At 31.4% G+C, this 22786-nt stretch overlaps 5 protein-coding genes across 5 annotated transcripts in view; 2 read left to right on the forward strand and 3 right to left on the reverse strand.

Annotated features, from left to right (window-relative positions):
• Positions 1–7305, forward strand: part of Phum_PHUM440660 (class D atypical G-protein coupled receptor GPRfz3, putative) — a gene marked incomplete at both ends in the record, with an annotated part of 26965 nt that extends 19660 nt beyond the window's left edge. Inside the window, one exon of the mRNA XM_002429536.1 lies at positions 6528–7305. Coding sequence (XP_002429581.1) covers positions 6528–7305 — 778 coding nt within the window. The remainder of the gene's footprint in view (positions 1–6527) is intronic.
• Positions 7306–9853: 2548 nt separating this feature from the next.
• Phum_PHUM440670 (RalBP1-associated Eps domain-containing protein, putative) lies at positions 9854–14499 on the reverse strand (the record flags this gene model as incomplete). Its single annotated transcript, XM_002429537.1, has 10 exons — positions 9854–10054; positions 10149–10333; positions 10446–10639; positions 10710–10897; positions 10981–11212; positions 11308–11539; positions 11656–12088; positions 12308–12427; positions 13024–14337; positions 14359–14499. 10 exons carry the CDS (start codon positions 14497–14499, stop codon positions 9854–9856), a joined length of 3240 nt encoding a protein of 1079 aa, XP_002429582.1.
• A 454-nt stretch (positions 14500–14953) lies between these two features.
• On the reverse strand, positions 14954–16016 carry Phum_PHUM440680 (CRSP complex subunit, putative; the record flags this gene model as incomplete). The annotated part of the gene is made up of 3 exons (XM_002429538.1): positions 14954–15088; positions 15174–15474; positions 15553–16016. 3 exons carry the CDS (start codon positions 16014–16016, stop codon positions 14954–14956), a joined length of 900 nt encoding a protein of 299 aa, XP_002429583.1.
• Positions 16017–16325: 309 nt separating this feature from the next.
• Positions 16326–18619, reverse strand: Phum_PHUM440690 (uncharacterized protein; the record flags this gene model as incomplete). The annotated part of the gene is made up of 5 exons (XM_002429539.1): positions 16326–16691; positions 16776–17546; positions 17622–17931; positions 18005–18218; positions 18307–18619. The coding sequence occupies 5 exons, from the start codon at positions 18617–18619 to the stop codon at positions 16326–16328; spliced, it is 1974 nt and encodes a 657-aa protein (XP_002429584.1).
• Positions 18620–19421: 802 nt separating this feature from the next.
• Positions 19422–22357, forward strand: Phum_PHUM440700 (uncharacterized protein; the record flags this gene model as incomplete). Its single annotated transcript, XM_002429540.1, has 8 exons — positions 19422–19472; positions 20386–20438; positions 20539–20856; positions 20937–21173; positions 21262–21409; positions 21509–21646; positions 21730–21986; positions 22081–22357. The coding sequence occupies 8 exons, from the start codon at positions 19422–19424 to the stop codon at positions 22355–22357; spliced, it is 1479 nt and encodes a 492-aa protein (XP_002429585.1).
• Positions 22358–22786: the final 429 nt, after the last annotated feature.

Below are 22786 nucleotides of genomic sequence, written 5' to 3' on the forward strand. Positions count from 1 at the left end.
TTAAACATTCGAATAAAAAATATTTTGACATTAAATTAAAATGAAAAGAAAGTTGTTGGATCGTTTGTTCGTTTTGTTTGTTAGTTGGTTGTTTGTTTGTTTGTTTATTTATTTTTCTGTCATTTTTAATTTCTTTCCTTCTTCTTCTTCTTCTTTTTCTTATTTTTTTTTTTCTTGTAAATTTTAAATCGTAAATTTTTATCTATCGTAAGATTTAAACGATTTAATAATAATAATAATAAAAATAATATTAATAATGATAATGATAATAATTTCACGTATTTATTTATTTATTAAAAAAAAAAAAAAAAATTTTTTTTAAATTACACTTTGTCGGATTTTAATATATAAATCGTAGGTGAAAAATTATCGTGTTCACGACTTATAATAATTATCATCATTATTATCATTATCATTATCATCGTGCGCGTCGTGACGCGCCTCCGAGCGCGATTATTATTATTATTATTATTATTATTTTTTTTTTTTCTTTCGCGCTTTGTTTATAATGTCGTCCGCATCGAAATTGGGAAATTTATTTAAATTAAACAATCTTGTTAATTTATTTAATAATAGTGCTTATTATTATTATTATTATTATTATTTAAAATGTCGTCGTTTGCGGTTGTTTATAGGATACACCCTTGCCACCATCGAAAAAAAAAAAAAAAAAAAAAAACCATTTCACATATTTTGGGGGGCGTGTATCATATTGTGGGACACGATCCAGGCTCGAAAAATATTTTTAAATCATGTCATTCGAATACACTCACGATGAGTTTGTAAGACGAGCCTTGAATTTGTTTTTATTCGAGGTTATCCACGTGTAAGCAGAAGACGTGAAACGTGAACGTAACGCGCGTCGTCCATTTATTTATTTATTTATTTAAATTGAACCTTTTTGACATTTGTCGATTGCAAAATCAATCAATAAGAAAATCATTTAAGAATGTTTATTATCGTAAATGACGAAACTTTTATCACGTAGTGATACGATAATAATAATAATAATAATAATAATAATGATGATGATGATGATGATGATGATAATCACGTGTGAGAGTTAACACTATTTAAATTAATAACCTCGCGTTAAGTAAAAAGTATTTTATTTTTTTCAGGGGGAGGGGAGGTTTCTAATATTATTTTCAATGGTTCAAAAAGAAAAAAATTTCGGTGGGGGGTGGGGTGAGGGGTAGGGGTGTCGTGAACCGAAACAAAATTTTACGAAACAATCCACGTAATTTTTTACTTGGAAATGTATCCTGAATGTTGTTCGTGTAATTACGATTTAAAATAAGAAAGAAAAAATTTTTTTGCGGTTTGTTTTGTTTACGGGGGGGGGGCGGGTGAGAGGAAAGGAAAGGAAGGGGGGAAAACGTGACGTGGCATTAAATGATATTCGTTTGAAAAAAAAAAAAAAAAAAAAAAGTTGTTTGTATTAAGATTTAAATTATAAAAATTTAAAATAGTTCTTATAACCGTTTTACAACCCTTTCACGATGGGGGAGGGGGAAACCCTACCTGCCACGATTAACTTTTCTAAAACCACGTCGTAACAAAAAAAAAAAAAATTATGATTGATAAATAATCTAACTCACCCTTTTTTTGTTTTTTTTTTTTTGATTTCTAACGAGAAAGAAACAAACAAACAAACGAAAAAAAAATGTATCGAAAAAAAGGGATTAAATTGAAGTTTGTTGTTTGTTGTTTGTTGTTGTTGTTGTTGTTGTTTCATTGAATCTAGTTTTGTGCTATTATAATAAAGCAAGGTAATTGATTTTCATGGATTTTTTCATGATTCATCGACTGTTAACGTGTAATTTAACTTACGGTAAAATACATCGATTTATTTTAACGTATAAGACTTTTTTTTTCCTTGTTGTTGTTGTTGTTCGTTTGTTTGTTTGTTTGTTTGTTTGCCATTTGAAAATTTTATTTAAATTTTTTTTTTTTTTTTAACATTCTGCGGTTTAACAATTCACGTTGTCGTAATCATTTCAAATCTTAATTTATTATTATTATTTTTATTTTTGAAAAACAAATTTCGTGTTTTTTATTTTTCTACTCGGGAATTTCCACATCATTATTTATTTATTTATTTATTTATTTATTTTTACATAAATAAATATTTAATTTGTTATTAAAAATTTTTTCCCGTGGCAATCGCTTCGATTTAATTATTATTATTATCGTAGATAAATTTTAAAAAAATCCGTTAATTAAATTTAAATAAGTAACGATGGTGATTAATAACAAATAAATAAATAAATAATTAATTATTATTTTATTAAGGTTCTTCTCTCTTATTATTATTATTATGTTTTAGAAAAGAACCGTTATTTTTTTTGTTCGTCGTCTGCTTTTTTCTTTTATTTTTTTCTTATTTCTTTAAGTAATCAAAAAAAAAAAAACCTGAAAAAACCTGAAACACGAAATGCGTTTAAATTTACGAGTCAACATTTTTTTATTTTATTTTATTTTTTTTTAATCTCGATCGGAACAGCTTTTCATATTATCATTATCATTATTATTATCATTATCATTATTATCATTATCATTATCATTATTATCATTATAAATTTTTTACGTTTTTTTTCCATAATAATAAAGAAGAAAAAGTCGGAAAATAATCGAACGGTAATTAATAAATAAATTTAAAGGGAAAAGCGAATTAAAAAATTATTATTATTATTATTATTATTATTATTATTATTATTATTATTATTATTATTAATATGACGTAACAAATATATTCGATTTCGTAAAATCTGGATAATCCTGGAAATGTTTTTTTTTTTTTTTTGGATTCGTGTCAGACAAGAAATCAAATCAATTTGAAATGAAAATGATTTTTTTAATTTAAATTTTTAAAAAAATTTTTTTTCATTAATTAATCTCGTCAATCATTCCAGAACATTCTTTGGCCGTCTCTAACATTTTTTTTGGCTTTGAAATCATTATTATTATTATTATTTATAATAATTTGCATTTAAAAATAATTTTTTTGTTTTTGTCGTTTTTTTTTTTTTTTTAACACGATGGTCATTATTTTTAATTAAAACTTTTTCTTCCCATCATCATCATCATCATCATCATCATCATCATCATCATTATCATTATTGTTATTATCATTATTTCTATTTTCACGCAATTGGAAATTACGTGGCGATTTTTTTTTTTGCGCTTTTGCGACGGTTAAATTTACTTTCTCTCTCTCTTCCCTCTTCTCTCTCTCTCTCGTCTCTCTCTCTCTCTCTCTCTCTCTCTCTCGCCTCTCTCTCTCTCCTATCTCTCTCTCTTTCTCCCTCTCCCTCTCTCTCTAATAAATTTAGTTTCTTAAGCCTAGCACCACCACCACCACCATCACCATCACGACCACGTGATCGGTCATTGTATAATTTAAATGGTTCGTGATGATGAAATAAGTCAAAATGCACAAAATGACTCGACATATTTTACCATGTTTTTTTTTTTTAAATCACTGGCGCCATTTTTAAAATTATTTAATTAGCGAAAAGGGGGAAGAAAAAAACTAAACCGAATACCAAAAACAACAAACGAAACAAACTAACAAAACAAACGAAAAAAAATTTTTTCTTTTTCTTTTTTAAAACTCACGACAAAAAAATTATTATTATTTTTTTCTCCCTCTCTCCCCAGTTAATTATTAGTTTTTAAAAAAAAATTTCATTACGTTAAAAGCAACAACAACGACAACAAAGGAGTAATAATAATAATAATAGTAACATAACTAATTATAAGTTTTTAATTATAAATGTAAAAATTAAAAATCGTCGCTTGTTTGTAACAGTTCGATTACCTGAAAAATGTTTGTTGTTTGTCGTATGTGAGAGCGTGACGTTGTTTGTTACGTAAGTTAATAATTAATTAATTAATTATTAAAATAAATAAAAAAAAATCTACCGGCGAGGTCGATACGAATCGAGTTTTTCAACTTTTTTTTTTAAAAAAATTTATTAGGAGTTAAAGAAACGCGTCGCGTAACGTGTTTTATTTTTTTGTTAATTAATATTTCATTTGGGTAAATGTGACTGATATGAATGATATCTTAATCACGATATGCTCTGTTTGATAATAATAATAATCATTGCCACCGCCACCGCCATTGCCATATTTTTTGTAGTTTTTGGATACTTTTTTTTTTTGATGACCCAGGAGAAATGCAAGTTACGCACAACCCCTCCTGCTACAGAGGGAGTGTGGGGATCGGTTTGGGATCGAAAGAAAGCCTAAACGGGGACCCCTACCCACTAAAACTCCTGGGCATGTCGCTATAGCGTGACCTGTATGGAAAGGGGGGAGACGCTCGTGGGAGTATAACCTACATTTCAGTTTCCCCTCTCCGGTAGGTCAAAACGTTAGCCGTTCCACATGATTGTTTTTGGGGAGATCCGCCCTAATCTCCGTTCCGTCTCCACCTCGAAGATGAGAACGCATCTCCCGGGACGTTCGGCACCACCTTTCGGGAGTGTCCTCCAGTCCCTCGCCGTGGGGAATTGGACGGGAAACTCGCCTGTTTTCTGAGGATGCGATCGGGGCTGGAGATTGAGACTTACCATGCCACCTGAAAAGGGTAAAAAGATTAAAGTGAAGAGTTATTTGATCGCATCCTCCCTAACGGTGTGGGGAATAGAAAGGGGGACAGAAGAGAAATCGACCGGGATCGCCGACTCTCAAGAAGAAAGAAAAGAACGGGTTCGCGCCCGCCGCCGCCGCGCGTCTTCACCCTCACCTTTGCGGAGACGTTCGCGACCTGCCACGTCGCTCCCGCCTCCGCCGCAGGAGACACGAGCTTCCGGAACCGGACGACACGGACGGGTTTGCTACTCTCGGCCGGCCCGCCCGTTCCCTTCACCTGCACGCCCCTGCCGCTGCTCGGTCCGGGAGAAAGATCGAAGACATGAACCTGAAAATCAGAAACATTAATCCCCGTTCCGCCCCTCAACGACGAAGTTTGCCAGACTCCGATCGCCGTGAAGAATGCCGACGCACCGAAGCCGGGACGAATCTCCCCCGACTTTAATCGAGAAAGAGATTCGGAGCCCGACTCGGAGTACCGGGACGAATCCTTTCCTCCCTCATACCTCGGGAGACGACTCCGACCTGCCACGCCGTTTCCGCCTCCCCTGCGGGAAAAACAAACTTCCGGACCCGGACGAACCGAACGGGGCGCGACTCCCGCCCAACTCGCCGACTCCTTCCGTTTCGCGTTCACGCCGCCATCCGTGTTGGAAAATCCCGAAGATTTGCTTCTAAAATGAGATAGCGTTAATCCCCGTTTCCTCCCCGACGACTTCACGACGACCGAAAGTTTGCCAGACCCCGGGCCGCCGCGAAGAACGCCAACGCACCGAAGCCGGGACGAATCTCCCCCCGACGTAATCCAGAAAGAGACCCGGAGCCCGACTTGGAGTACCGAGACGAATCCTTTCCTCCCTCGTGCCTCGGGAGACGGTACCGACCTGCCACGTCGTTCCCGCCTTTCCGCAGAGACGAAGTGAGCTTCCGGAGGCGGTAAGAAGTTCCGAGGTTGCCGGGCCGACGAAACATCCCCCGCAGTCCGTTCGCGTTTCGCCCCTGCCGCCGTCCAATTGACTCTTGCAGTCCGAAGAGCGAGAATCCGACCGGTGCGGACTCCAACGTCGTCGTCATCGTCACGGGTGGCGAACCACCCCCCGAGAACGACGAGTTTCCGGAGACGAGTCGGTCCCCCGCGAGAAGAGTGTCCCGTTCATCCCCCGCAAGAAGATCTCCTCGTTGTCCATCCGCTCGCATCCCTGTTTTCCCGGAGCAGGATGATGAACCCTGAAAGAAAAGTGCCGAGTCCCACACTCTTTTTCTCCCCGGAAGGTTGGTAAGGTACAGGTCTGACTCTTCGTCTGTGATCGGGGAAAACGGCTCTCAACTGCCGCGCATCGGCTGGCGGAAACACTTGGTCAGGGTGTCCCGTCGACCGTTTTTTAAAATGCGCATCAACCAGGATCCGAATTACACGATCAGAGTCATCCGCTGCACCCGGCCTCCAAGTAGCTCCACGCCACTAACTCCCGGTCCCCTAGTTTTTGGATACTTTCGATTACTTTTTTTTTTTTTTTAAATGATGGTTCTTTCTAAATGTTAAGTTAAACAAAACATTTCTTCTCACATTTATTTTGGAAATTTTTTGGGATAAAAGGAAAAAAAATTTTGAGAGGAAAAACAGTAACAGGTTAAATATATGAAGTGATGATGAAAAAGAAGCTGTTTGAACAAATCTCTTACCCACCCTTTTTAATTATCTTTACAAAAAAAATTTTTTTTTTTTTTTTTTTTTTTATCTATTTACACATTCGAATCTTGTTAACATTTCTGACGCCATATATATATAAATCGTGAAAGAGAATAGATTAGGGTAGGGAGAAAGGGAGAGAGAAAGAGAGAGAGAGAGAGAGATGGGGGGAGAGGAGGAAACAAGATATTTCATTGAATTAACGTTTTATGTTTGTTTTTTTTTTTCATTTCAGGTGGGTGGTTTTAACCGTGGCTTGGTTTCTCTCAGGAACAAAGAGATGGGCTCACGAAAGAATACAACAACATTCATCATTATTTCATCTTGCCGGATGGGGATTGCCAGCAGTACAAACGATAGCCGTTTTGGTACTTCGAGACGTGGATGCTGACGAATTAACCGGAACGTGCTACGTCGGTAACCAAAGAACTCGTTCGTTGCTAGTCTTCGTATTGGTACCACAGTTCCTGTATTTAATTTTGGGAGCGTCTCTTCTCGCGTGCGGATTACTCGCACTGTCGAGAAGAAAACCAACAATCGTCAGAAGAGACATAAAAAGCAATATAATAGCTGATAAAAATGAAGCCGTCATACTCAGATTGGGAGTTTTCGGTGTTTTGTACACGATACCCGCCGTGTGCGTCGTGGCTAGTTTGATATACGAATATTATTTTAGAGACGATTGGTTGTTGTCGACGGAAAGAACGAGGCCTCAACCTAAACCTAGCATTTGGATTTTCCTACTTCGGATATTCATGTCCCTCGTCGTCGGCGTCACGTCAATTATTTGGGTTTGGTCGCCGAAAGTTATGAGAGCGTGGAAAAGACTGTTTAGGAGATTGGGTTCCACGGGACAATACAAACAAGCTCCCGTTAAATGTCAACCGACTCTTCATTATTATCCTCCCGCACCGCCCCCTCCGGCTCAAAGACTTTACAAGCACAAACATAATCATTCATACCGGAAACAGCAAAGGATGTTACACGGAAACGAAACGTTAACCGCCGTATGAAACGTTTTTCACAAAAAAAAAAAAAAAAAATGGAAGGAATACGAAAAAAAACGTTTTCCCCCTCCCCCTTCCCCCATAAAAGTTTCCATTAATTTGGGTGAGGGGAAGGAAACAACTTGGGAAATCGTTTGAATGATGATGTGATGATGTTTGTTTGTAACTCATAAAATTACACGTGAACGATGATCATTTGTTCGAGTAATAATAATGATAATAACAATAAAAAAAATCGTTCACGACGGTTAAAATGTAAAAAAAAAAAAAAAAAAAACCCGCGGATTTAGAAACGTTTAAATTAAAAATGGCGGATTTTTCTATATTCGGTTGTTGTCGAAGCGGCAACAGCGCCAAAAGTAATAAATTATAATAAATATTTATTTATTTATGAGTACATAAATTTATATTAAAAAAAAAAAAAAACATATGTTTATAATACCAGTGGTATATACTATTGTAAATAAATTAAAACATCCTATTCATTTGATATCAATTGATAAGTTGTAATAATAATAATAATAATAATAATAATAATGTTAAAATAATATCAATAAATAATATTAAATAAATTAAAAATTGTCTATTTATTTATTTCACCTCCGAACCTTTTAATAATTATCATTTTCTAATGCAAAACATTTAAAAATTTCAAAATTTTACAAAAAGAGAAAAAAATTTTTTTTTCATGAAAAATTCGAGACCTCCTAAATATTATCATTTTCTGATACAAATTTTTAAAAATTTCAAAATTTTTACGGGGAAAAAAATTTTTTTTTCTTGTACATATATATAGTACATATACGTACATTAATTTTACTTATATGTTTTATTATTATTATTTCTTTCTTTTCTTAAGGAAATTGGATTGATTGATTGATTGACGGATTGATTGATTAATTAATAAACTTTTTTATTATACTTTTGAAAATAAATATATTTAAAGATTTAACATTTTTTTATAATTATTTAATTAATTTTTTTTTTCTTTTTATTTATTTATTTATTTTATTTATGAATTGTATCTGGATTGCAATTGTTCCAGTTTTAACTGTAAAGCGTTTCTTTCTTCTTGAACTTGTAACAATTCTTGACTGAGTTCGTAACACATTCTCGTTAACACGCTGTTGTGTTCTTCGAGTCTTTTTGCATCTCCCAATTTTTTCGAAACTGTCGTCCCCGGTGGACTACTTTCGCATTCTGTAAATAATAATAATAATAATATTAATTAATGATGATGATAACATGGTTTTTTTTTTTTTCCTTTTATTGGGTTGGCAAAAAGGTAATTAGGAATTTTTTAAGAAAACAAAAAGCCATTTATTAATTATACAAAATTATTTTTATCTATTATATTATGTCCGTTATTATTGGTGACCTTTTGACATTTTTCGGGTAGTATCATTTTCCCATGTTTCATAAAACTCTTTAGTTTTAGGAGCAAAAAACTGGTCCAATGCAGTACGATTGACCTCATTGTCGTTTTGGAATTTTTGTCTGTTTAAAAAATTTTTTAGGGATCAGAAAAAATGATAATTATTTGGAGCTAGTTTCGGACTATATAGAGGGTGCAGCAAAACATCCCAGCCTAGCTCCAGTAGTTTTTGTCCAGTGGCTAAAGATGGGGAGGGCCTGGCATTATGGTAATGAAAGACAATTCCTTTGCTATTGGCTAGTTCCGGTCGTTTTTCTTGGATGGTATCATTTAAATTTGTCAATTGTCGAATGTAAACCTCTGAATTTATGGTCTGACTTCCTAGCAGCAGCTCAAAGTTGACTATGCCTTTGTAATCCCACCAAAATGATAACAATACCTTTTTTTGGTGAATGTCAGCCTTAGAAGTTGTTGGTGCCTGTTTCCTTGCCTAGACCAGAATCTTTTTCTCAAAAAGTCATCATAAACAACCTACTTTTCATCTTCGGTGACCAATCTTTCAAAAAAGGGTCATTCGCATTGCGTTTAACAAGCATATCCCAAAGACCAAGTTGTCTTACGCTCCCCAAAGTAACGCATCAAGCTTTTTTTGGCACCCAAGACGCCGCAGACGGTTTTTGACGCACGTATGTGACACATCTAGCTTCTTTACAATGTCCTTAGTCGAACCATGCCGATCATAATCAATGAGGGCCTTTATTTGCTCATCTTTAACCTCCAATTGGCGCCCGGAGCACTCCTCATTTTGCAAAGAAAAATCTCCAGAACGGAATTTCGCAAACCAGTTTTGACACTGCCCTTCTATTAAGGCTTCATCCCCCTACACAGCCCACAACTTTTTATGAACTTGTGAAGCATTGACACCCTTTCAAAAATAAAAAAGGAAAATGTGGAGGAAATGCTCGTTCGCTTTGGCTCCCCATGTTTGAATGTCTTTTGCTCGCGCACTATTTAAGATTTGAATGAAATTTTGGTACCAAATGTTACAGAAAGAACCAAGTAATAACATATCAAAAGTTCATGTCTGTACAAAAACGTAAACGTACTCAAAAAAATGGACAAACTATCCGTTGGTGGAAAATCCGCAGTTACTTATTGGCCAACCCAATAATTGTTTAACTACTTACTCGTCTGTTTTCTGTAAATTTGAAAAGCACCGTGCATTCTTGGTAACTCTTCGGCGTTATGTAATTCTTCGTCGTCTACTTCCTTGTCTCCGCTCCCGGAAAACTTTGAAAAATCCGCAAATGGTATATTTTGTTCAATCAATGTGATCACGTCGTCTTCGCTACGTTGATCTATTAATTTTTTTGGCGATGTCTGCAAATAATTTTTTTGTTTTTTTTTGGTTTTCAAACAAACAAACATTCGATGACGAATTGCGTACGTACACGCATAAAAAAAAAAAACTTACGGATGATGGAGACGTTCTGGGGGGAACTGCTGGAGGAGCATTTAATATAATCGATTTTCCAAGTTTATTTAAATCTAGTGATGAACTTCTAGTGTGCGTTCTATAAGGACGTGGCGGAGGTGGAGGAGGCGGTTCTTTTTTAGGACCTCCGTGATTATTTATACACATTGGCAAACTGGTGGGTCCTGAAAAATAATACAATTTTAATTCATATTTTTATTTATTTATTTTAACGCTCATGCTTCACAAAAAAAAATATATAAATAAACTCAAAATTTATACATTATCATTACTTACCCGAATGTCCGTCTTCTATTTGCTGCTGAGGCGGTGGAGGAATGGCTCCAGGTCCCGGAGCTGCTGGTTTTCTAGGTTGCGGCCTTTGGATGGGTCTAATCTCAGAATTATCTTGTGACACGTTACTTCCAGAATTTTTTTTCGTACCGTAAAAATTACAATCGTTAACAACCGTATTCTCATATTCCAACCTCCTGAAATCAATTTGATACATTTTAAAAAAGTAATCGCAAATCTTAGGTAGAATTTTTTAACATTTCATACCTGGGAGATTTGCAACAATCGTTTTCACCGCCGATAAAGTTCGCAGCAGCTTCGGGGGTAACTCGAACAGGCACTGGATGAAATATTTTAGGATCTTGCTCGACGGCCGACTTGTGAAAATCAAAATTTACTGGTTTTGGTCCGGGAGATGATATTGAACTCGTGGGAGAGTCGACAAACTTTGTCCACTGCGCAACAAAAACATTTATATCCTTAAAAAATTTAAATACAACCAAAAAGAAAATTAAAAATAAGTCGAATTAAATCAAACCTGTTTGTTTCCATGAGATTCCGATGATACTGAAGATTGACCAGGTGAATTTTCTTCACGAGGAGGAGGTTGAGGAGGTTGAACAACAATCGAAGAAGAATTGGCAGGAATCAATGAAGGGGGGAGTGTATTGGGAAGTGGAATATTGTTTCGTCTTAAAACTACCAAATGCATAGCAACATTAAATTCTTCTAATGTTAATGCTCCATCTTTAGTAACATCCGATAACTGCCTGGTAATTTATAAACATTTAAAAAAAAATTATAAACCTTTTGCAATTTTTTTTTTTAAATATCATCGAGAAGAAAATAAAGATTTACTCTTTACCATATTTTTCTAAGTTCGTGAACTGGAAGTCTGGACTTTTCAAAAAATAATCTGGCAGTAGACCCTGCTAACAGTCCAGAGGGATCAGGTTGTAAAGAACGAAATTGTGCTGTATAATACTCTTTTTGCTCATTGGTTATTGTCCAAAGTTCTTTGTCTGCTTCATCGTCACTACTATGTTTATCAGAAGATTCTTCTTCCGTTCCCAATAATTGTCTTTGCTCTTCTGAAACTTAAAAATTATTAAATAATAAATTAACAGGATACATTCGAAAATAAAAAATATTTCTTAGAATGATATACAATTTTTAAGTTCATAAGAAAAAAAAAAAAGAAAAAGAAATTTACCTATACCCAACCATGTTTCTGATGTAGCCCAACTTTTTTCTTGAACACTATTGGTCGGAGTAGGAGAATCACTAGCAGTACTTGATGCTTCGACAGAAAGTCTTCTGGCATGAGGAGATTTGTTGTTTTTATTATTTTCTTCATCTAATTCTCCCTCTTCCTCACTACTATTTAGTCTCTCATTGCTAATATATTTTATTGCATTTGAATCAGCTAACTGAATTAAATCAGGACTATCAGGATTTGACTTATTCGTTTTAATATCATAATTTGACCACAAAAATTTTGGCAAAGGTAAATCATCTATGGCGTTAAACAAATCGGGATGATGAAGAGAAATGCCAGCTTGAGAAGCTGCTATTAATTTTAATGCGGTGTAAAATTGCTTACGACCAAAATAACCAGGTTTTCCACCAGAACAAATTTCAGTGATCTGAAAAAATACAAGTACAATATAAAGCAAAAAAATATTATAATAATTATAAAACTTAAACATAAACTTTTTAAAAATTATTAATGTGAAAAGTAATGATATCAATGTCAAAATTGTAAAAGCAAAGTAATTTTAAAAAAAACTTTAATTTAAATAATTAACTGTAATTATTTGTCAAATTTCCTAATTAATATTATATTAAGGAGAATAGTCGACTACCTCTTTTATTACATCCGATGGCACCTTTGAAGTAAGAAATAATTCTGTTGCTTTAAATAAAGGTACCTTCCCAGTATTTTCTGTATCGCAGCACAACAGAAACAGGTCTCCAAAATATCTCTGTTCTGTTTCGGTAAAGCGTAACTCTTCCATTTAAAAAAAAACATAAACATAAGTATTAATAATATTTTTATAAAATTTTAAATTTCATTTTAAATATCTTCATTTATTATATAATAAAATTTAAAAAACTATAATAATAATAATTCAACTAGTAACAATATAATCTGACGGCAACTTCCATAATTTCTATATCTAACACGATGTATGAAACCACCGCCTTTTTGAAATTTTAAATTTCTTCGACGCTCATTGATAAATGTTCATTAAATTCAAAAAATTTTTGGCGGCACTTTCTCTCGACTCTTACTTTAATATGATTTATTATTTTCATTAATAATTATAATAGAAATAAAATTTCTAAGTAACAACCTTTTTATAATTTGTAAAAATTGATTTATTAACTTTTTACCTTATTTATTTATTTTTCTTAATTCGAATGAAAATTTTATGAAAAGGAAATTTTTTAATTGATGAAATCAAAAAAAACTGAATAGCAACGTTTATTTGTACTATTGTTTTTTTTTTTTGAGTTTCTCATACTGTTGAAATAAATATTTTGGTATTTTTTTAGAAGAATTTAATTTCATTATAACTTTGTGCCTTGCAGAAGTTTTCCCTTCATATTTTGACAATAACTCGACTAAAAATTTCTGTTCGAAATAATTTTTTCTAAACATAGAAGTTTCAAAAACTGACTTTAAAATTGTATTCGTTTTAATAAAATACTCGATAACATTTTCTACATCGAAAACTGCAGCACTTTTGTCTGTGACATTATCACAAAATCCTAATTCAGTTGATACATTTAAATTATTTAAATGAGACTCAACTGTTGACAAATACTCTAAAAGTATTTCTTTACAATCACTCGGTACCCATGGCACTCTATTCAAATGAACTTTTGAATAATTAACAGAATCATTCGGCAATAAATCATTTAAAAAATTGAAAAAAAAAATACATTTTTCATTAGAATCTATAGGACTTGATGATTCGTTAGAAAATGATGATTTAAACCATTGAGAATAACTAGAGAAATAATTTTTAGGTTTTTCAAAACAACACTGCCTACTTATTAAAAAAGCAAATGAAAGCAACTTATTATCCATTATTTTAAACGATTCATAAATAAGAAAGTTGCAAATTGTTTTAATTTCCCTCCATCCTTCTTTACATGATGTTCCCAGACATGTAATTAAAGGAAGAACATTGTTCCAGTTAATTATCGAAGGATTTTTTATTAGAAAATATTTTAATTGGATAAATATGTTATCAATTTCAACATTTGAAATTATCGCTGAAAATATTTCATTGATTTCATCATTTTTAAATTTTGATTTTCTAAACTCTTGCACCTCGAAAACATTTTTCATTACTTGAGGTGAGCCCAACAATATTTGTTCTAAAACATTTTGAAGAAACAAATTAATTTGATCAGAATTTAATTCGGCTTCTTTTAAAATCTCCATCAAATAGACAAAATTTAAGTTATTGTTTGTAAATATATGATCTTCCAATATCATATTATATTGTATTTTAAGATTTGAAATGATTAATTGTGTAATCGAATTGTAAAAAGAATATTTCCATTCTTTTTCATCATCCTTTACATTTTTCGAATGAAAGAATATTGAATGAATATAATCCATAATTAATTTTTTTTTAAGAACTGATTGATTCGATTGAGAAATAATTATTGAAGACAATAATTTTGAACAAATATGTTGAATAACTTCATCATCCTTTTCTTTTTCTTGATGTTTAAGAAAATCATGAATTGAAATTATACCGTAAATTTCCAAATACCATATAGTTTCCAAATGAAGTATTTCCAATTGATTACCCGCTAATACATCTATTTTAAAACTTTCTTTATCACATTTATTTTCTCCTATAAGTCTTTTAACCTGCGCCAAAAAATTTGTAACTTTAAAATTTGATTTCGCTCTCTTGAAATTAAGTGAAGTACTTATTGTTTTGCTGGGTGGTAAAAAATTTTTACACAAAACTTTAAAATAACAAGCTAATATTTTACTATTAATAAATTGTTCACTAAAATTCGTATTCATAATTTTATTAAAATGTATATAAAATTTTCGTGTCAGAAGAATTTAAGATTTTTTTTATACATAATAAGTTGAGGTTAGTTTTGTAAACTAATTTCAAATATATATTAACGAAACTTTTTTTTTAAAATTTTGACGTCAATAATAAATTGAATTTTTTATTAGTTTAATATTTTTTGATTATGTAAAATAATTTATATTTTCTTAATTGTATAACCATAATTGATAATACAGTTTTTTTCTACTTGTTTATAAGTTTATCAGTAATGACAGGTCTGTACAAAGAAAATTTGTTTTGTAAATATACTTTTATGTAATAAAATATATTATTTTTAAATAAATTACACTGTATATTGTTTACAATTAACTTATTACACATGTAAAATTTAATATAAGTTATAAAAAAATATTTAGTTTAAATTTTAATTATTTCAGTTTAAGTCATAAAAATTTTTTTTTATGGCTTACACTCCTCGTGAAACGGTTCTAGAGTTCTAAAATCTCTCCAAGTTGGTGGTAAAGCATTATGCAAATGATTACCACATCTTTTACAAGGCTCACTAAATAAAGTATTAAAACTATGAAACCATGTCTAAAATGAAATAAAAATAAAGTTTTAGGAAATTTGATAATGTCAATAGTTATAAATAAATAATGTTAACTTTATTAAAATTTACCATAAACGATCTAACTGCTAGTTCAGGTAATGTTGGTGAATAAAAGTGTAACATTGCCGCATGTGAATTTTCTGTAACTTTTCGAAATACTTTATGCCTTGATTCAGTCCACAAATCCATTGATTCCATATAACCTCTAACCACAACCCATTCAATCATTAATCCTTTAAAAGCAACGACAGCTTTTAAAACTCTACTTAATGTAATTTGCAAAACAGCATGCGTTCCAAAAGGGCGTGATACATTAACAGTCATATCGCTGAAGAGTCTATCTATTGTAGCAACCACACTCTCTACAGTTCTAGAAAGAAACAAATAGTTTCATTTTATGTGGCCTAATAAGTTTGTTTAAAAAAAAAAATAAAAAAAGTAACATTACTGTGGAGGTACATTATGACTACTCGTCTGAGTTCTTCTTCTTTTATTACTGCTGGAAATATATGAACGTTTAAGAGAATTTTGGCTTAATAAAGATACAGCTCTTGTACTGTATTCCCTAATTTTATCCGTCCATTTGTAACTTAAAACTAATTGACCATATAAGGCTTGCCTTTCCTGAGTACATTCTTGATTTAGGTAAGCCGAATTACCTAAACTAAAAAACCCAGGAGGAGGCGGTGTAAGACTTGCAACTGTTGTTTCTACATCTCTTACGTTTGAATTTACCGTATTTAATAAATCTTGTAATTCTAATAAAAATTTTGTTTCTTTGCCTTCTTCTCCATGGTCTGCTCTTAATCCATTACCTAATGTTTCAAATATTTGACCTACATTAGATCTAAGAACTTTGATAGCGTTTAACGCAGCTCCAATAGGATCCACTCGATTTTCTATAAACGCCATTGAAACTTAGTTTGAAATTTCGTGGAATTAGAATTTACAAGTTTATATTACCAACTTAAATAAAACCGTTAACTTTAAAAATTATATTTATTTTATATGACAGTTTTTAAAATTAAATAGTTGTAAGAAAATTCATTATTAATCTAACAATAATGCACAAAAAAATTTCAATCAATCATAACAAACAAACTTGTTTAAAATACAATGATAACTTTTGTTTTTTTTTTTTTTTTTTTTTTCAAAAATTTATTTTGTTCGACGACAATATAGTCTTTTAAATTTTATATTACAAACCAGTCTTTTAATATACTATGAATTCATTTTTTGCCTTTTACTACTTATCAAATATTCACTTTCAATTTCATCCAAGTCTATATTTTCAAATATATCATCATCTTTCATTTCATTTACAATATCATTATTTTCTTCAATCTTTTCTTCTATACTATTCGCAAACATAGAAGTAATGGTGAGCTGATTTTTATTTTCAAGTTTTTCAGTATCAGTATTTTTAAAGTCGTCTTTGCTTAAACCAACTTTGTTAAGAATATTTAATTTTAATTGAACCAAAGACCACAAATGATCATCTGCTGTACCTTTGGCAATTAAGTATTCTACTAAAACACTATCTCTTTGACCGATTCTATGAGCTCTATCTTCTGCTTGAATTAGTTCCTGAAAAATATAAAAATTTTAAGATACTTACAAGGAGTCTTAGACAAAAATTAAAAAAAAAAAAAAAATTGATGATATACTCACACCAGGATTCCAATATAACTCTGCAAATATGACTAATTGAGCTTCTGTAAGTGTTAATCCTGTATTGGCAGCTTTTAAACTAAGTACAGCTACCTTACAATTTGGATTACTTTGAAATTCTTGACATTTTATTTGCCTATTTTCACTACTCACTGTTCCATCTATTCTTATGTAATCAACTTTTTTATTATTCAATAAATCACAAATTCCATCCAAAACATTCGAGTGATGAGCAAAAACCAAAAATTTATTACTATTTTCTAATTTATCTCCGATATATTCGCAAACAGCTGATAATTTAGCATTTCCAGTAATGGAATAATATGAAATTAATGTACTTTGTTTTTCCACGCCTTTTTGACTTTCAAACTGTGACTCCATTTGTCTCATTTTTTTTGAAACAGATTTCACCATGTTAGGATTTAATATTACAATTTTTCTTATTTTCGAAGGTAATTGAGCCAACACTTCAGATTTCAGTCTTCTCACCATAATTCTTTTTTTTAAAAAAATTTCTAATTCTTCTAAATTTGAAGAGCCTGTGAAATTCCATCCAAATTTATCTTTTTTCCCATTGCAATAACGAATGCCAAAATCGTAGAAATTTGGAAATATAAGAGGATCTATGGCGGATATTTGAGAATACAATTCTAGAGGCCTTGACAAAGCTGGAGTTCCGCTAAGTAAAATAACTCGACTGATATTTTTGCAAAGTTGAAGAGCTACTTGAGTTCTGGCACTTTTATTATTTTTTAATGCATGAGATTCATCCTGTAACATGATAAAATAAAAAATTCATTTTAATAAAAGTATTAATAAGTTAATTTATTATTATTATTAACTTACAAAAATAACGACTCCAAATTTTTTTTTCCTTATATTTTCATAACAAATTTTCATTATATCATATGATGTAATGATAATATCTTCATTATATATTGAATCCTTGCCAGAAATTAAAACTGAAATTGTCGGATTGATATTTGGCATAAATGTTTTAATAGCTTCTTGCCAAGGAAATCTCATCGATGATGGACAAATTATTAACAAAGGCCAATTATTCTTAAAGTAACATGCAATTCCTAAACTCTGTATAGTTTTACCAAGACCCATATCATCAGCTATCAAGCATCTTCCATTTTTCTTAATTCCAAATCTGGAAATGTAATGTAATGTACATATGTTTTAATAATCGAGAAACTTTTACAAAAAAAAAAGATAAATTTTACCTGACACCTTCCACTTGAAAAGGCATAAGACTATCTCTTAAATTTTTATCAATTCTTGACCAATCAACTTCTTCAGGTTCATCGGGTGCACAAAGAGTTTTAAAAACATTATCTGGAATGGCATTAACTATAACTTCAGGTTTTAAATTTCTTAATTTTGATGTCAAATTTGAATGTTCAGAAAGTGGAAATGTCCATTTTTTTAATACTGAATCTGTAAACGAAAATATCAGCATAAATGAAAAGGGTCAAAGGTTATTTTTTAACTGAAAATAAATAAATTTTTGTCAATCAACAAGTACCATACAATTTTCCTGGAATAGTTTTAAAAACTTCAATGCTAGGTGCATGATAATTCATATCAGCAATAAATCTATCTTCATTTATAGCCGAAAAAGTTACGTTTACATACGGCGTTTCTTGTTTTTCGACATTTTTTTTAAAGAAATTATTTGTGATTTTATTTTTATTAATATTTTCGTTAATTTTGTTCGAGGATGAAGTAAGGTTAGAAGTCAGTATTGAATTTGTTTTTTGATTAAATTGTTTTTTTTTCAATAAAGCCGCTGCTCTATTTTCTTCTATTTTTTTCCGTTGATCTGCACTTAAATTCATTTTATTTACAAATAATTATACATTTTAACACAAAACGACATTTAAAAAAGTAAATTAGGCGAAGAAAAAAAATTAATTTCACCCAAATTTCAAATTTTTACCGCGTAAACTTTAGTAGTCTGCTTTACTTGCTTTAGCAAGTTACTAACTTAGTAATATGATCCCAATATTTGAAATGTTGCCCGATTTTAAAAAATTTCAAATTTTTATTTATAAATCAATTTACTTTAATGCTAATAAATAAATGTAAATTGAATATTGGAAACATTTAAAATTGAACTTATGATTTCATGTCTTTCAATTAAAACTTCAAAATCTAAAAAGGAAAAAGAAAAAAAGTTATAATACATTAATTCTCTATGTATTTTTTTTTTTTTTTTTTTTTTTTAACAATTTCACATTATTAGTTTTGGGATACAGTTTTTAAAAAAAACTTTTTTTTTTTTTCCAAAAATATATATAATTAGCTTTGCATCATTCGAAACTTACGAATGCGTTATTTGATATTCATTTATTTGAAAGCAAAAGAATATTTTTTTATATGGAACGTTTTAAATAATTTTCTTAGAGAGTTAACAACGTGGTTTTAGAAAAGTTGACCGTGCTTTTGTTGAAGAAGGATTTATATTTTTATAATATAATTACTTACGTTTAGCTAAGGGAAAAAGTAAAATTTTCGTAAATATTGTAGTTCTTAGAACTCAAACAAGGTTTCACCACTAGTCTCTAAGTTCCAACCGTAAGTTAATAAAGGGCGACATATATCTCGGCCCAAATTTTTTTTTATCGGCCAAAAATCAAAATGGAAGAACTTGCTGTGGAAGTTTTCGGCGAAAATGGAGCATGTTACAAGGTAATTTTATTCTCAAGTACAGAGTTTTTAGTATTGTAATTTAAGTGAAACGTAAATTAAGTTATTCCTCGGGTTTTTATTGATTTCAAGTTGATTTACATCGGCATTTCGGTAATATATATTCATTTTGTGTTCCCCATGATTCAACGCGGCTATGGACGCCATGTCTTTTGACAGGGCGTGATTTTTCCCCATGTGCCTTTAATAGTTGCCTTTTACACATTAATATTTATAAATATAAGCTCATCTTGAGTGAAAGTGTTCACGGATTAGTGCTCGACCTTCGACAATTTTTATTGTGCGGATTTAAAATTTACTTTATGGATGCCTTATAATACCTGGCATATTAACTACTAAGAAATTTTATTTTTTCATGAATGAAAAGTTTTTTTTCTTAAAACCATCAGGATTAGTCATGTATATTTAACTTGCAATTAATTTAGAATAATGCAAAATATTTCCAGTGCGTTTATTTCTGAATTTTAAGTTATAGTTATTTCTTTTTTTTTTTTTTTTACTTATGATTTACCATTTATGAAAGTAATATATCATTTCTTAATGAACAAATCATAAAATTGTTAAATATACTACTGCTACTACTACAAAAATAATGCATGTATAATTTGCTTTCCTGCTTTTTATTTTTGTAATTGTAATTTTACTTCTCTGATTATTTTTTTAACCTTTATTTCATACAAAAAATTTTCATGTTAAAAACTTGATTTAAACAAAATATTTAAATTTTATATTTACTTGATTTATAAAAATATGAAAATTTAAATACCTTGAAATTATAATTAGAATTAAGTTTTATATGTATATATATATATGTATGTGTTTGTGTGTGTGTGGTCGGGCATAAATAATGTATTATTAAATATGAATAGTTTTCTTAAATAATTTTCTTTTTTAGGCCTATGTCACTGATGTATTTGATAATGAAGTTTCAGTTGCCTTTGAAAATGAGTAAGTTAAACTTTTTTTTTTAGCAAATTTAATTTTAATCAGTATTGCATCATTTTTTTTCTTTTTTCTTTGCATTATCGTGATCCTTAAATATTTTCAGCTGGCAGCCAGAATCAAAGTTTCCTTTTTCCCAAGTTAGACTTCCACCAGCACCAGTCATTGGAAAGGTGGAATTTGTTGAAGATCAGAAAGTAGAAGTGTACTCGAGGGCGAATGAAGCTGAGGCTTGCGGTTGGTGGACTGCCACTATTAAAATGAGCAAGGGGGAAATATATGTAGTCGAATATAAGGATGGAGAAAGCACTTATACCGAAATTGTGGCAATCGAACGCCTTAGACCAAAAAATCTTAACTCCACAATAGATAAAAATACATTTTACAAATTTGAGATAGAGGTCCCAGAAGAATTAAGAGAATAGTATGTTGCTTTACTTGATTTTTTTTGTTTGCAATAATCGCTTCTTAATAAACAACTGATTCGATTATATTTTTCAACAGTGCAAAAATGGATAATGCACATAAGGAATTGCAAAAAGTGATTGGAGCTAGTATTTGCCGATACGTGCCAGAAAGAGGAGTTCTCAGTGTAATATCTCGGAGTGAAAATTCAAAAAAATTAGCCGGTATGCTTCAAGAAATGCACTTTAGGAATTTGGGTCAAAAACTTCTTCTTTTAAAACGAACGGAAGAGGCAGCTCGTCAACTAGAAACTACTAAATTGCATACCATCGGAGGGTAATGATGATGATGATGATTTACACACTCTTGCAAATGCGTTCCCTTTTTTCAAGGATTTTTATTTACTTACCACTTATTTTTTTAGCTACACTGATGAATTTTCCGTTCGTGAAGATTTAATGGGCCTTGCTATTGGTGCACACGGTACAAATATTCAACAAGCTCGTAAAGTAGATGGAATAACAAATATTGAATTAGAAGAAAATTCTTGTACCTTTAAAATATATGGTGAAGTAAGTAATGAGACGCAGAGTTGATGGATTATTTCTTGCGAAAATTTAAATTTGCTTATTTGTATTTATTTTACTTTTACTTTTTTAATTTTACTTTAGACAAATGATGCGGTTAAGAAAGCAAGAGGTATGTTGGAGTACAGTGAAGAATCAATTAAAGTACCGAGAGTACTAGTCGGTAAAGTTATTGGTAAAAATGGCCGTATAATACAAGAAATAGTGGATAAAAGTGGCGTTGTAAGTAATTTTTTCAACGGGGATATACCGAAGGATAAAGGATTTATTGTAAGTCCTAAAATAAAATAATGATATGTTATCAGGTACGTGTAAAAATAGAAGGTGATAATGAACCACAACCAACTATTCCTCGCGAGGAAGGGCAAGTTCCTTTTGTTTTTGTCGGAACCGTTGAGAGCATATCAAACGCGAAAGTTTTGTTGGAATACCATCTGGCTCATTTAAGAGATGTCGAAGCTTTGCGTCAGGAAAAACAGGATATCGATCAACAGTTGAGAAGCATTCACGGCACCAACATGGGTTCGGTACAGAACTTTCCAATACAAAGACGCAACGATAGGTACGAAATTTATAAATTTTCAAATTGGGTCGATTTAGGTTTTGTTTTGTTTTGAGGAAAACTGAAATATATTATAAAAAACTTTTAATTTCAGAGGTTACAATTCGGATATGGATTCGGGAAGCGGTCGAGGAAGAGGAGGACAAATGAGGGGTCGTGGGCCTAGCCGAGGTCGAGGGGGACCAGGGGGGCGACATTCAGGAGAATCTCGCTTTAATTCCGGTAATCCATCTAACGTCCCTGATTATTTCAATAACGTTGACAATAAAAAAGGACCCCAATCCGGTCGGGGTAGAGGAGGGTCAAATAATGGGAGAACGGGGAGGGGGAGCGGACGAGGAAAGGGGGGCGGAGGGTCAGATTTAAAGTGATGAAATCTTTTCAAAGAGTTCCTCACAATTTTACTACATGATTATCAAATGTGTGTCTTTAAGTGCAATCGTTCTACGATCTTTAGTTCAATTCTTTTTTCAATTTATAAAAAAAACAAAAAAAAAACAAAAACAAAAACAAACAAAAAAAAAAGACAAAATAAATAAAACAAAAAAAAAAAAAAGAAAAAAAAAAAAAAAAAAAAGAAGCGTTGTCTTCCAATATTTTGCCAGGGGTTTTTTTAAACCCCCCCACTAGAAATTACTCGGGTTCTAGTCATTATTACCCATAATTAAACTTCGTGATTATGTTGCTGTTGTTGTTGTTGTTGTTGTTGCTGTTGTTCTTTTTTTTGATAGCGCAAAATGTTTCTGATGAGACGACTGTAGAATGATTGATATGAGTGAATGAAGAAACCTAAAATTGTA

Source organism: Pediculus humanus, genomic scaffold (assembly GCF_000006295.1).
Source record: "Pediculus humanus corporis 1103172108212 genomic scaffold, whole genome shotgun sequence".
Taxonomy (NCBI): Eukaryota; Metazoa; Arthropoda; class Insecta; order Psocodea; family Pediculidae; genus Pediculus; species Pediculus humanus.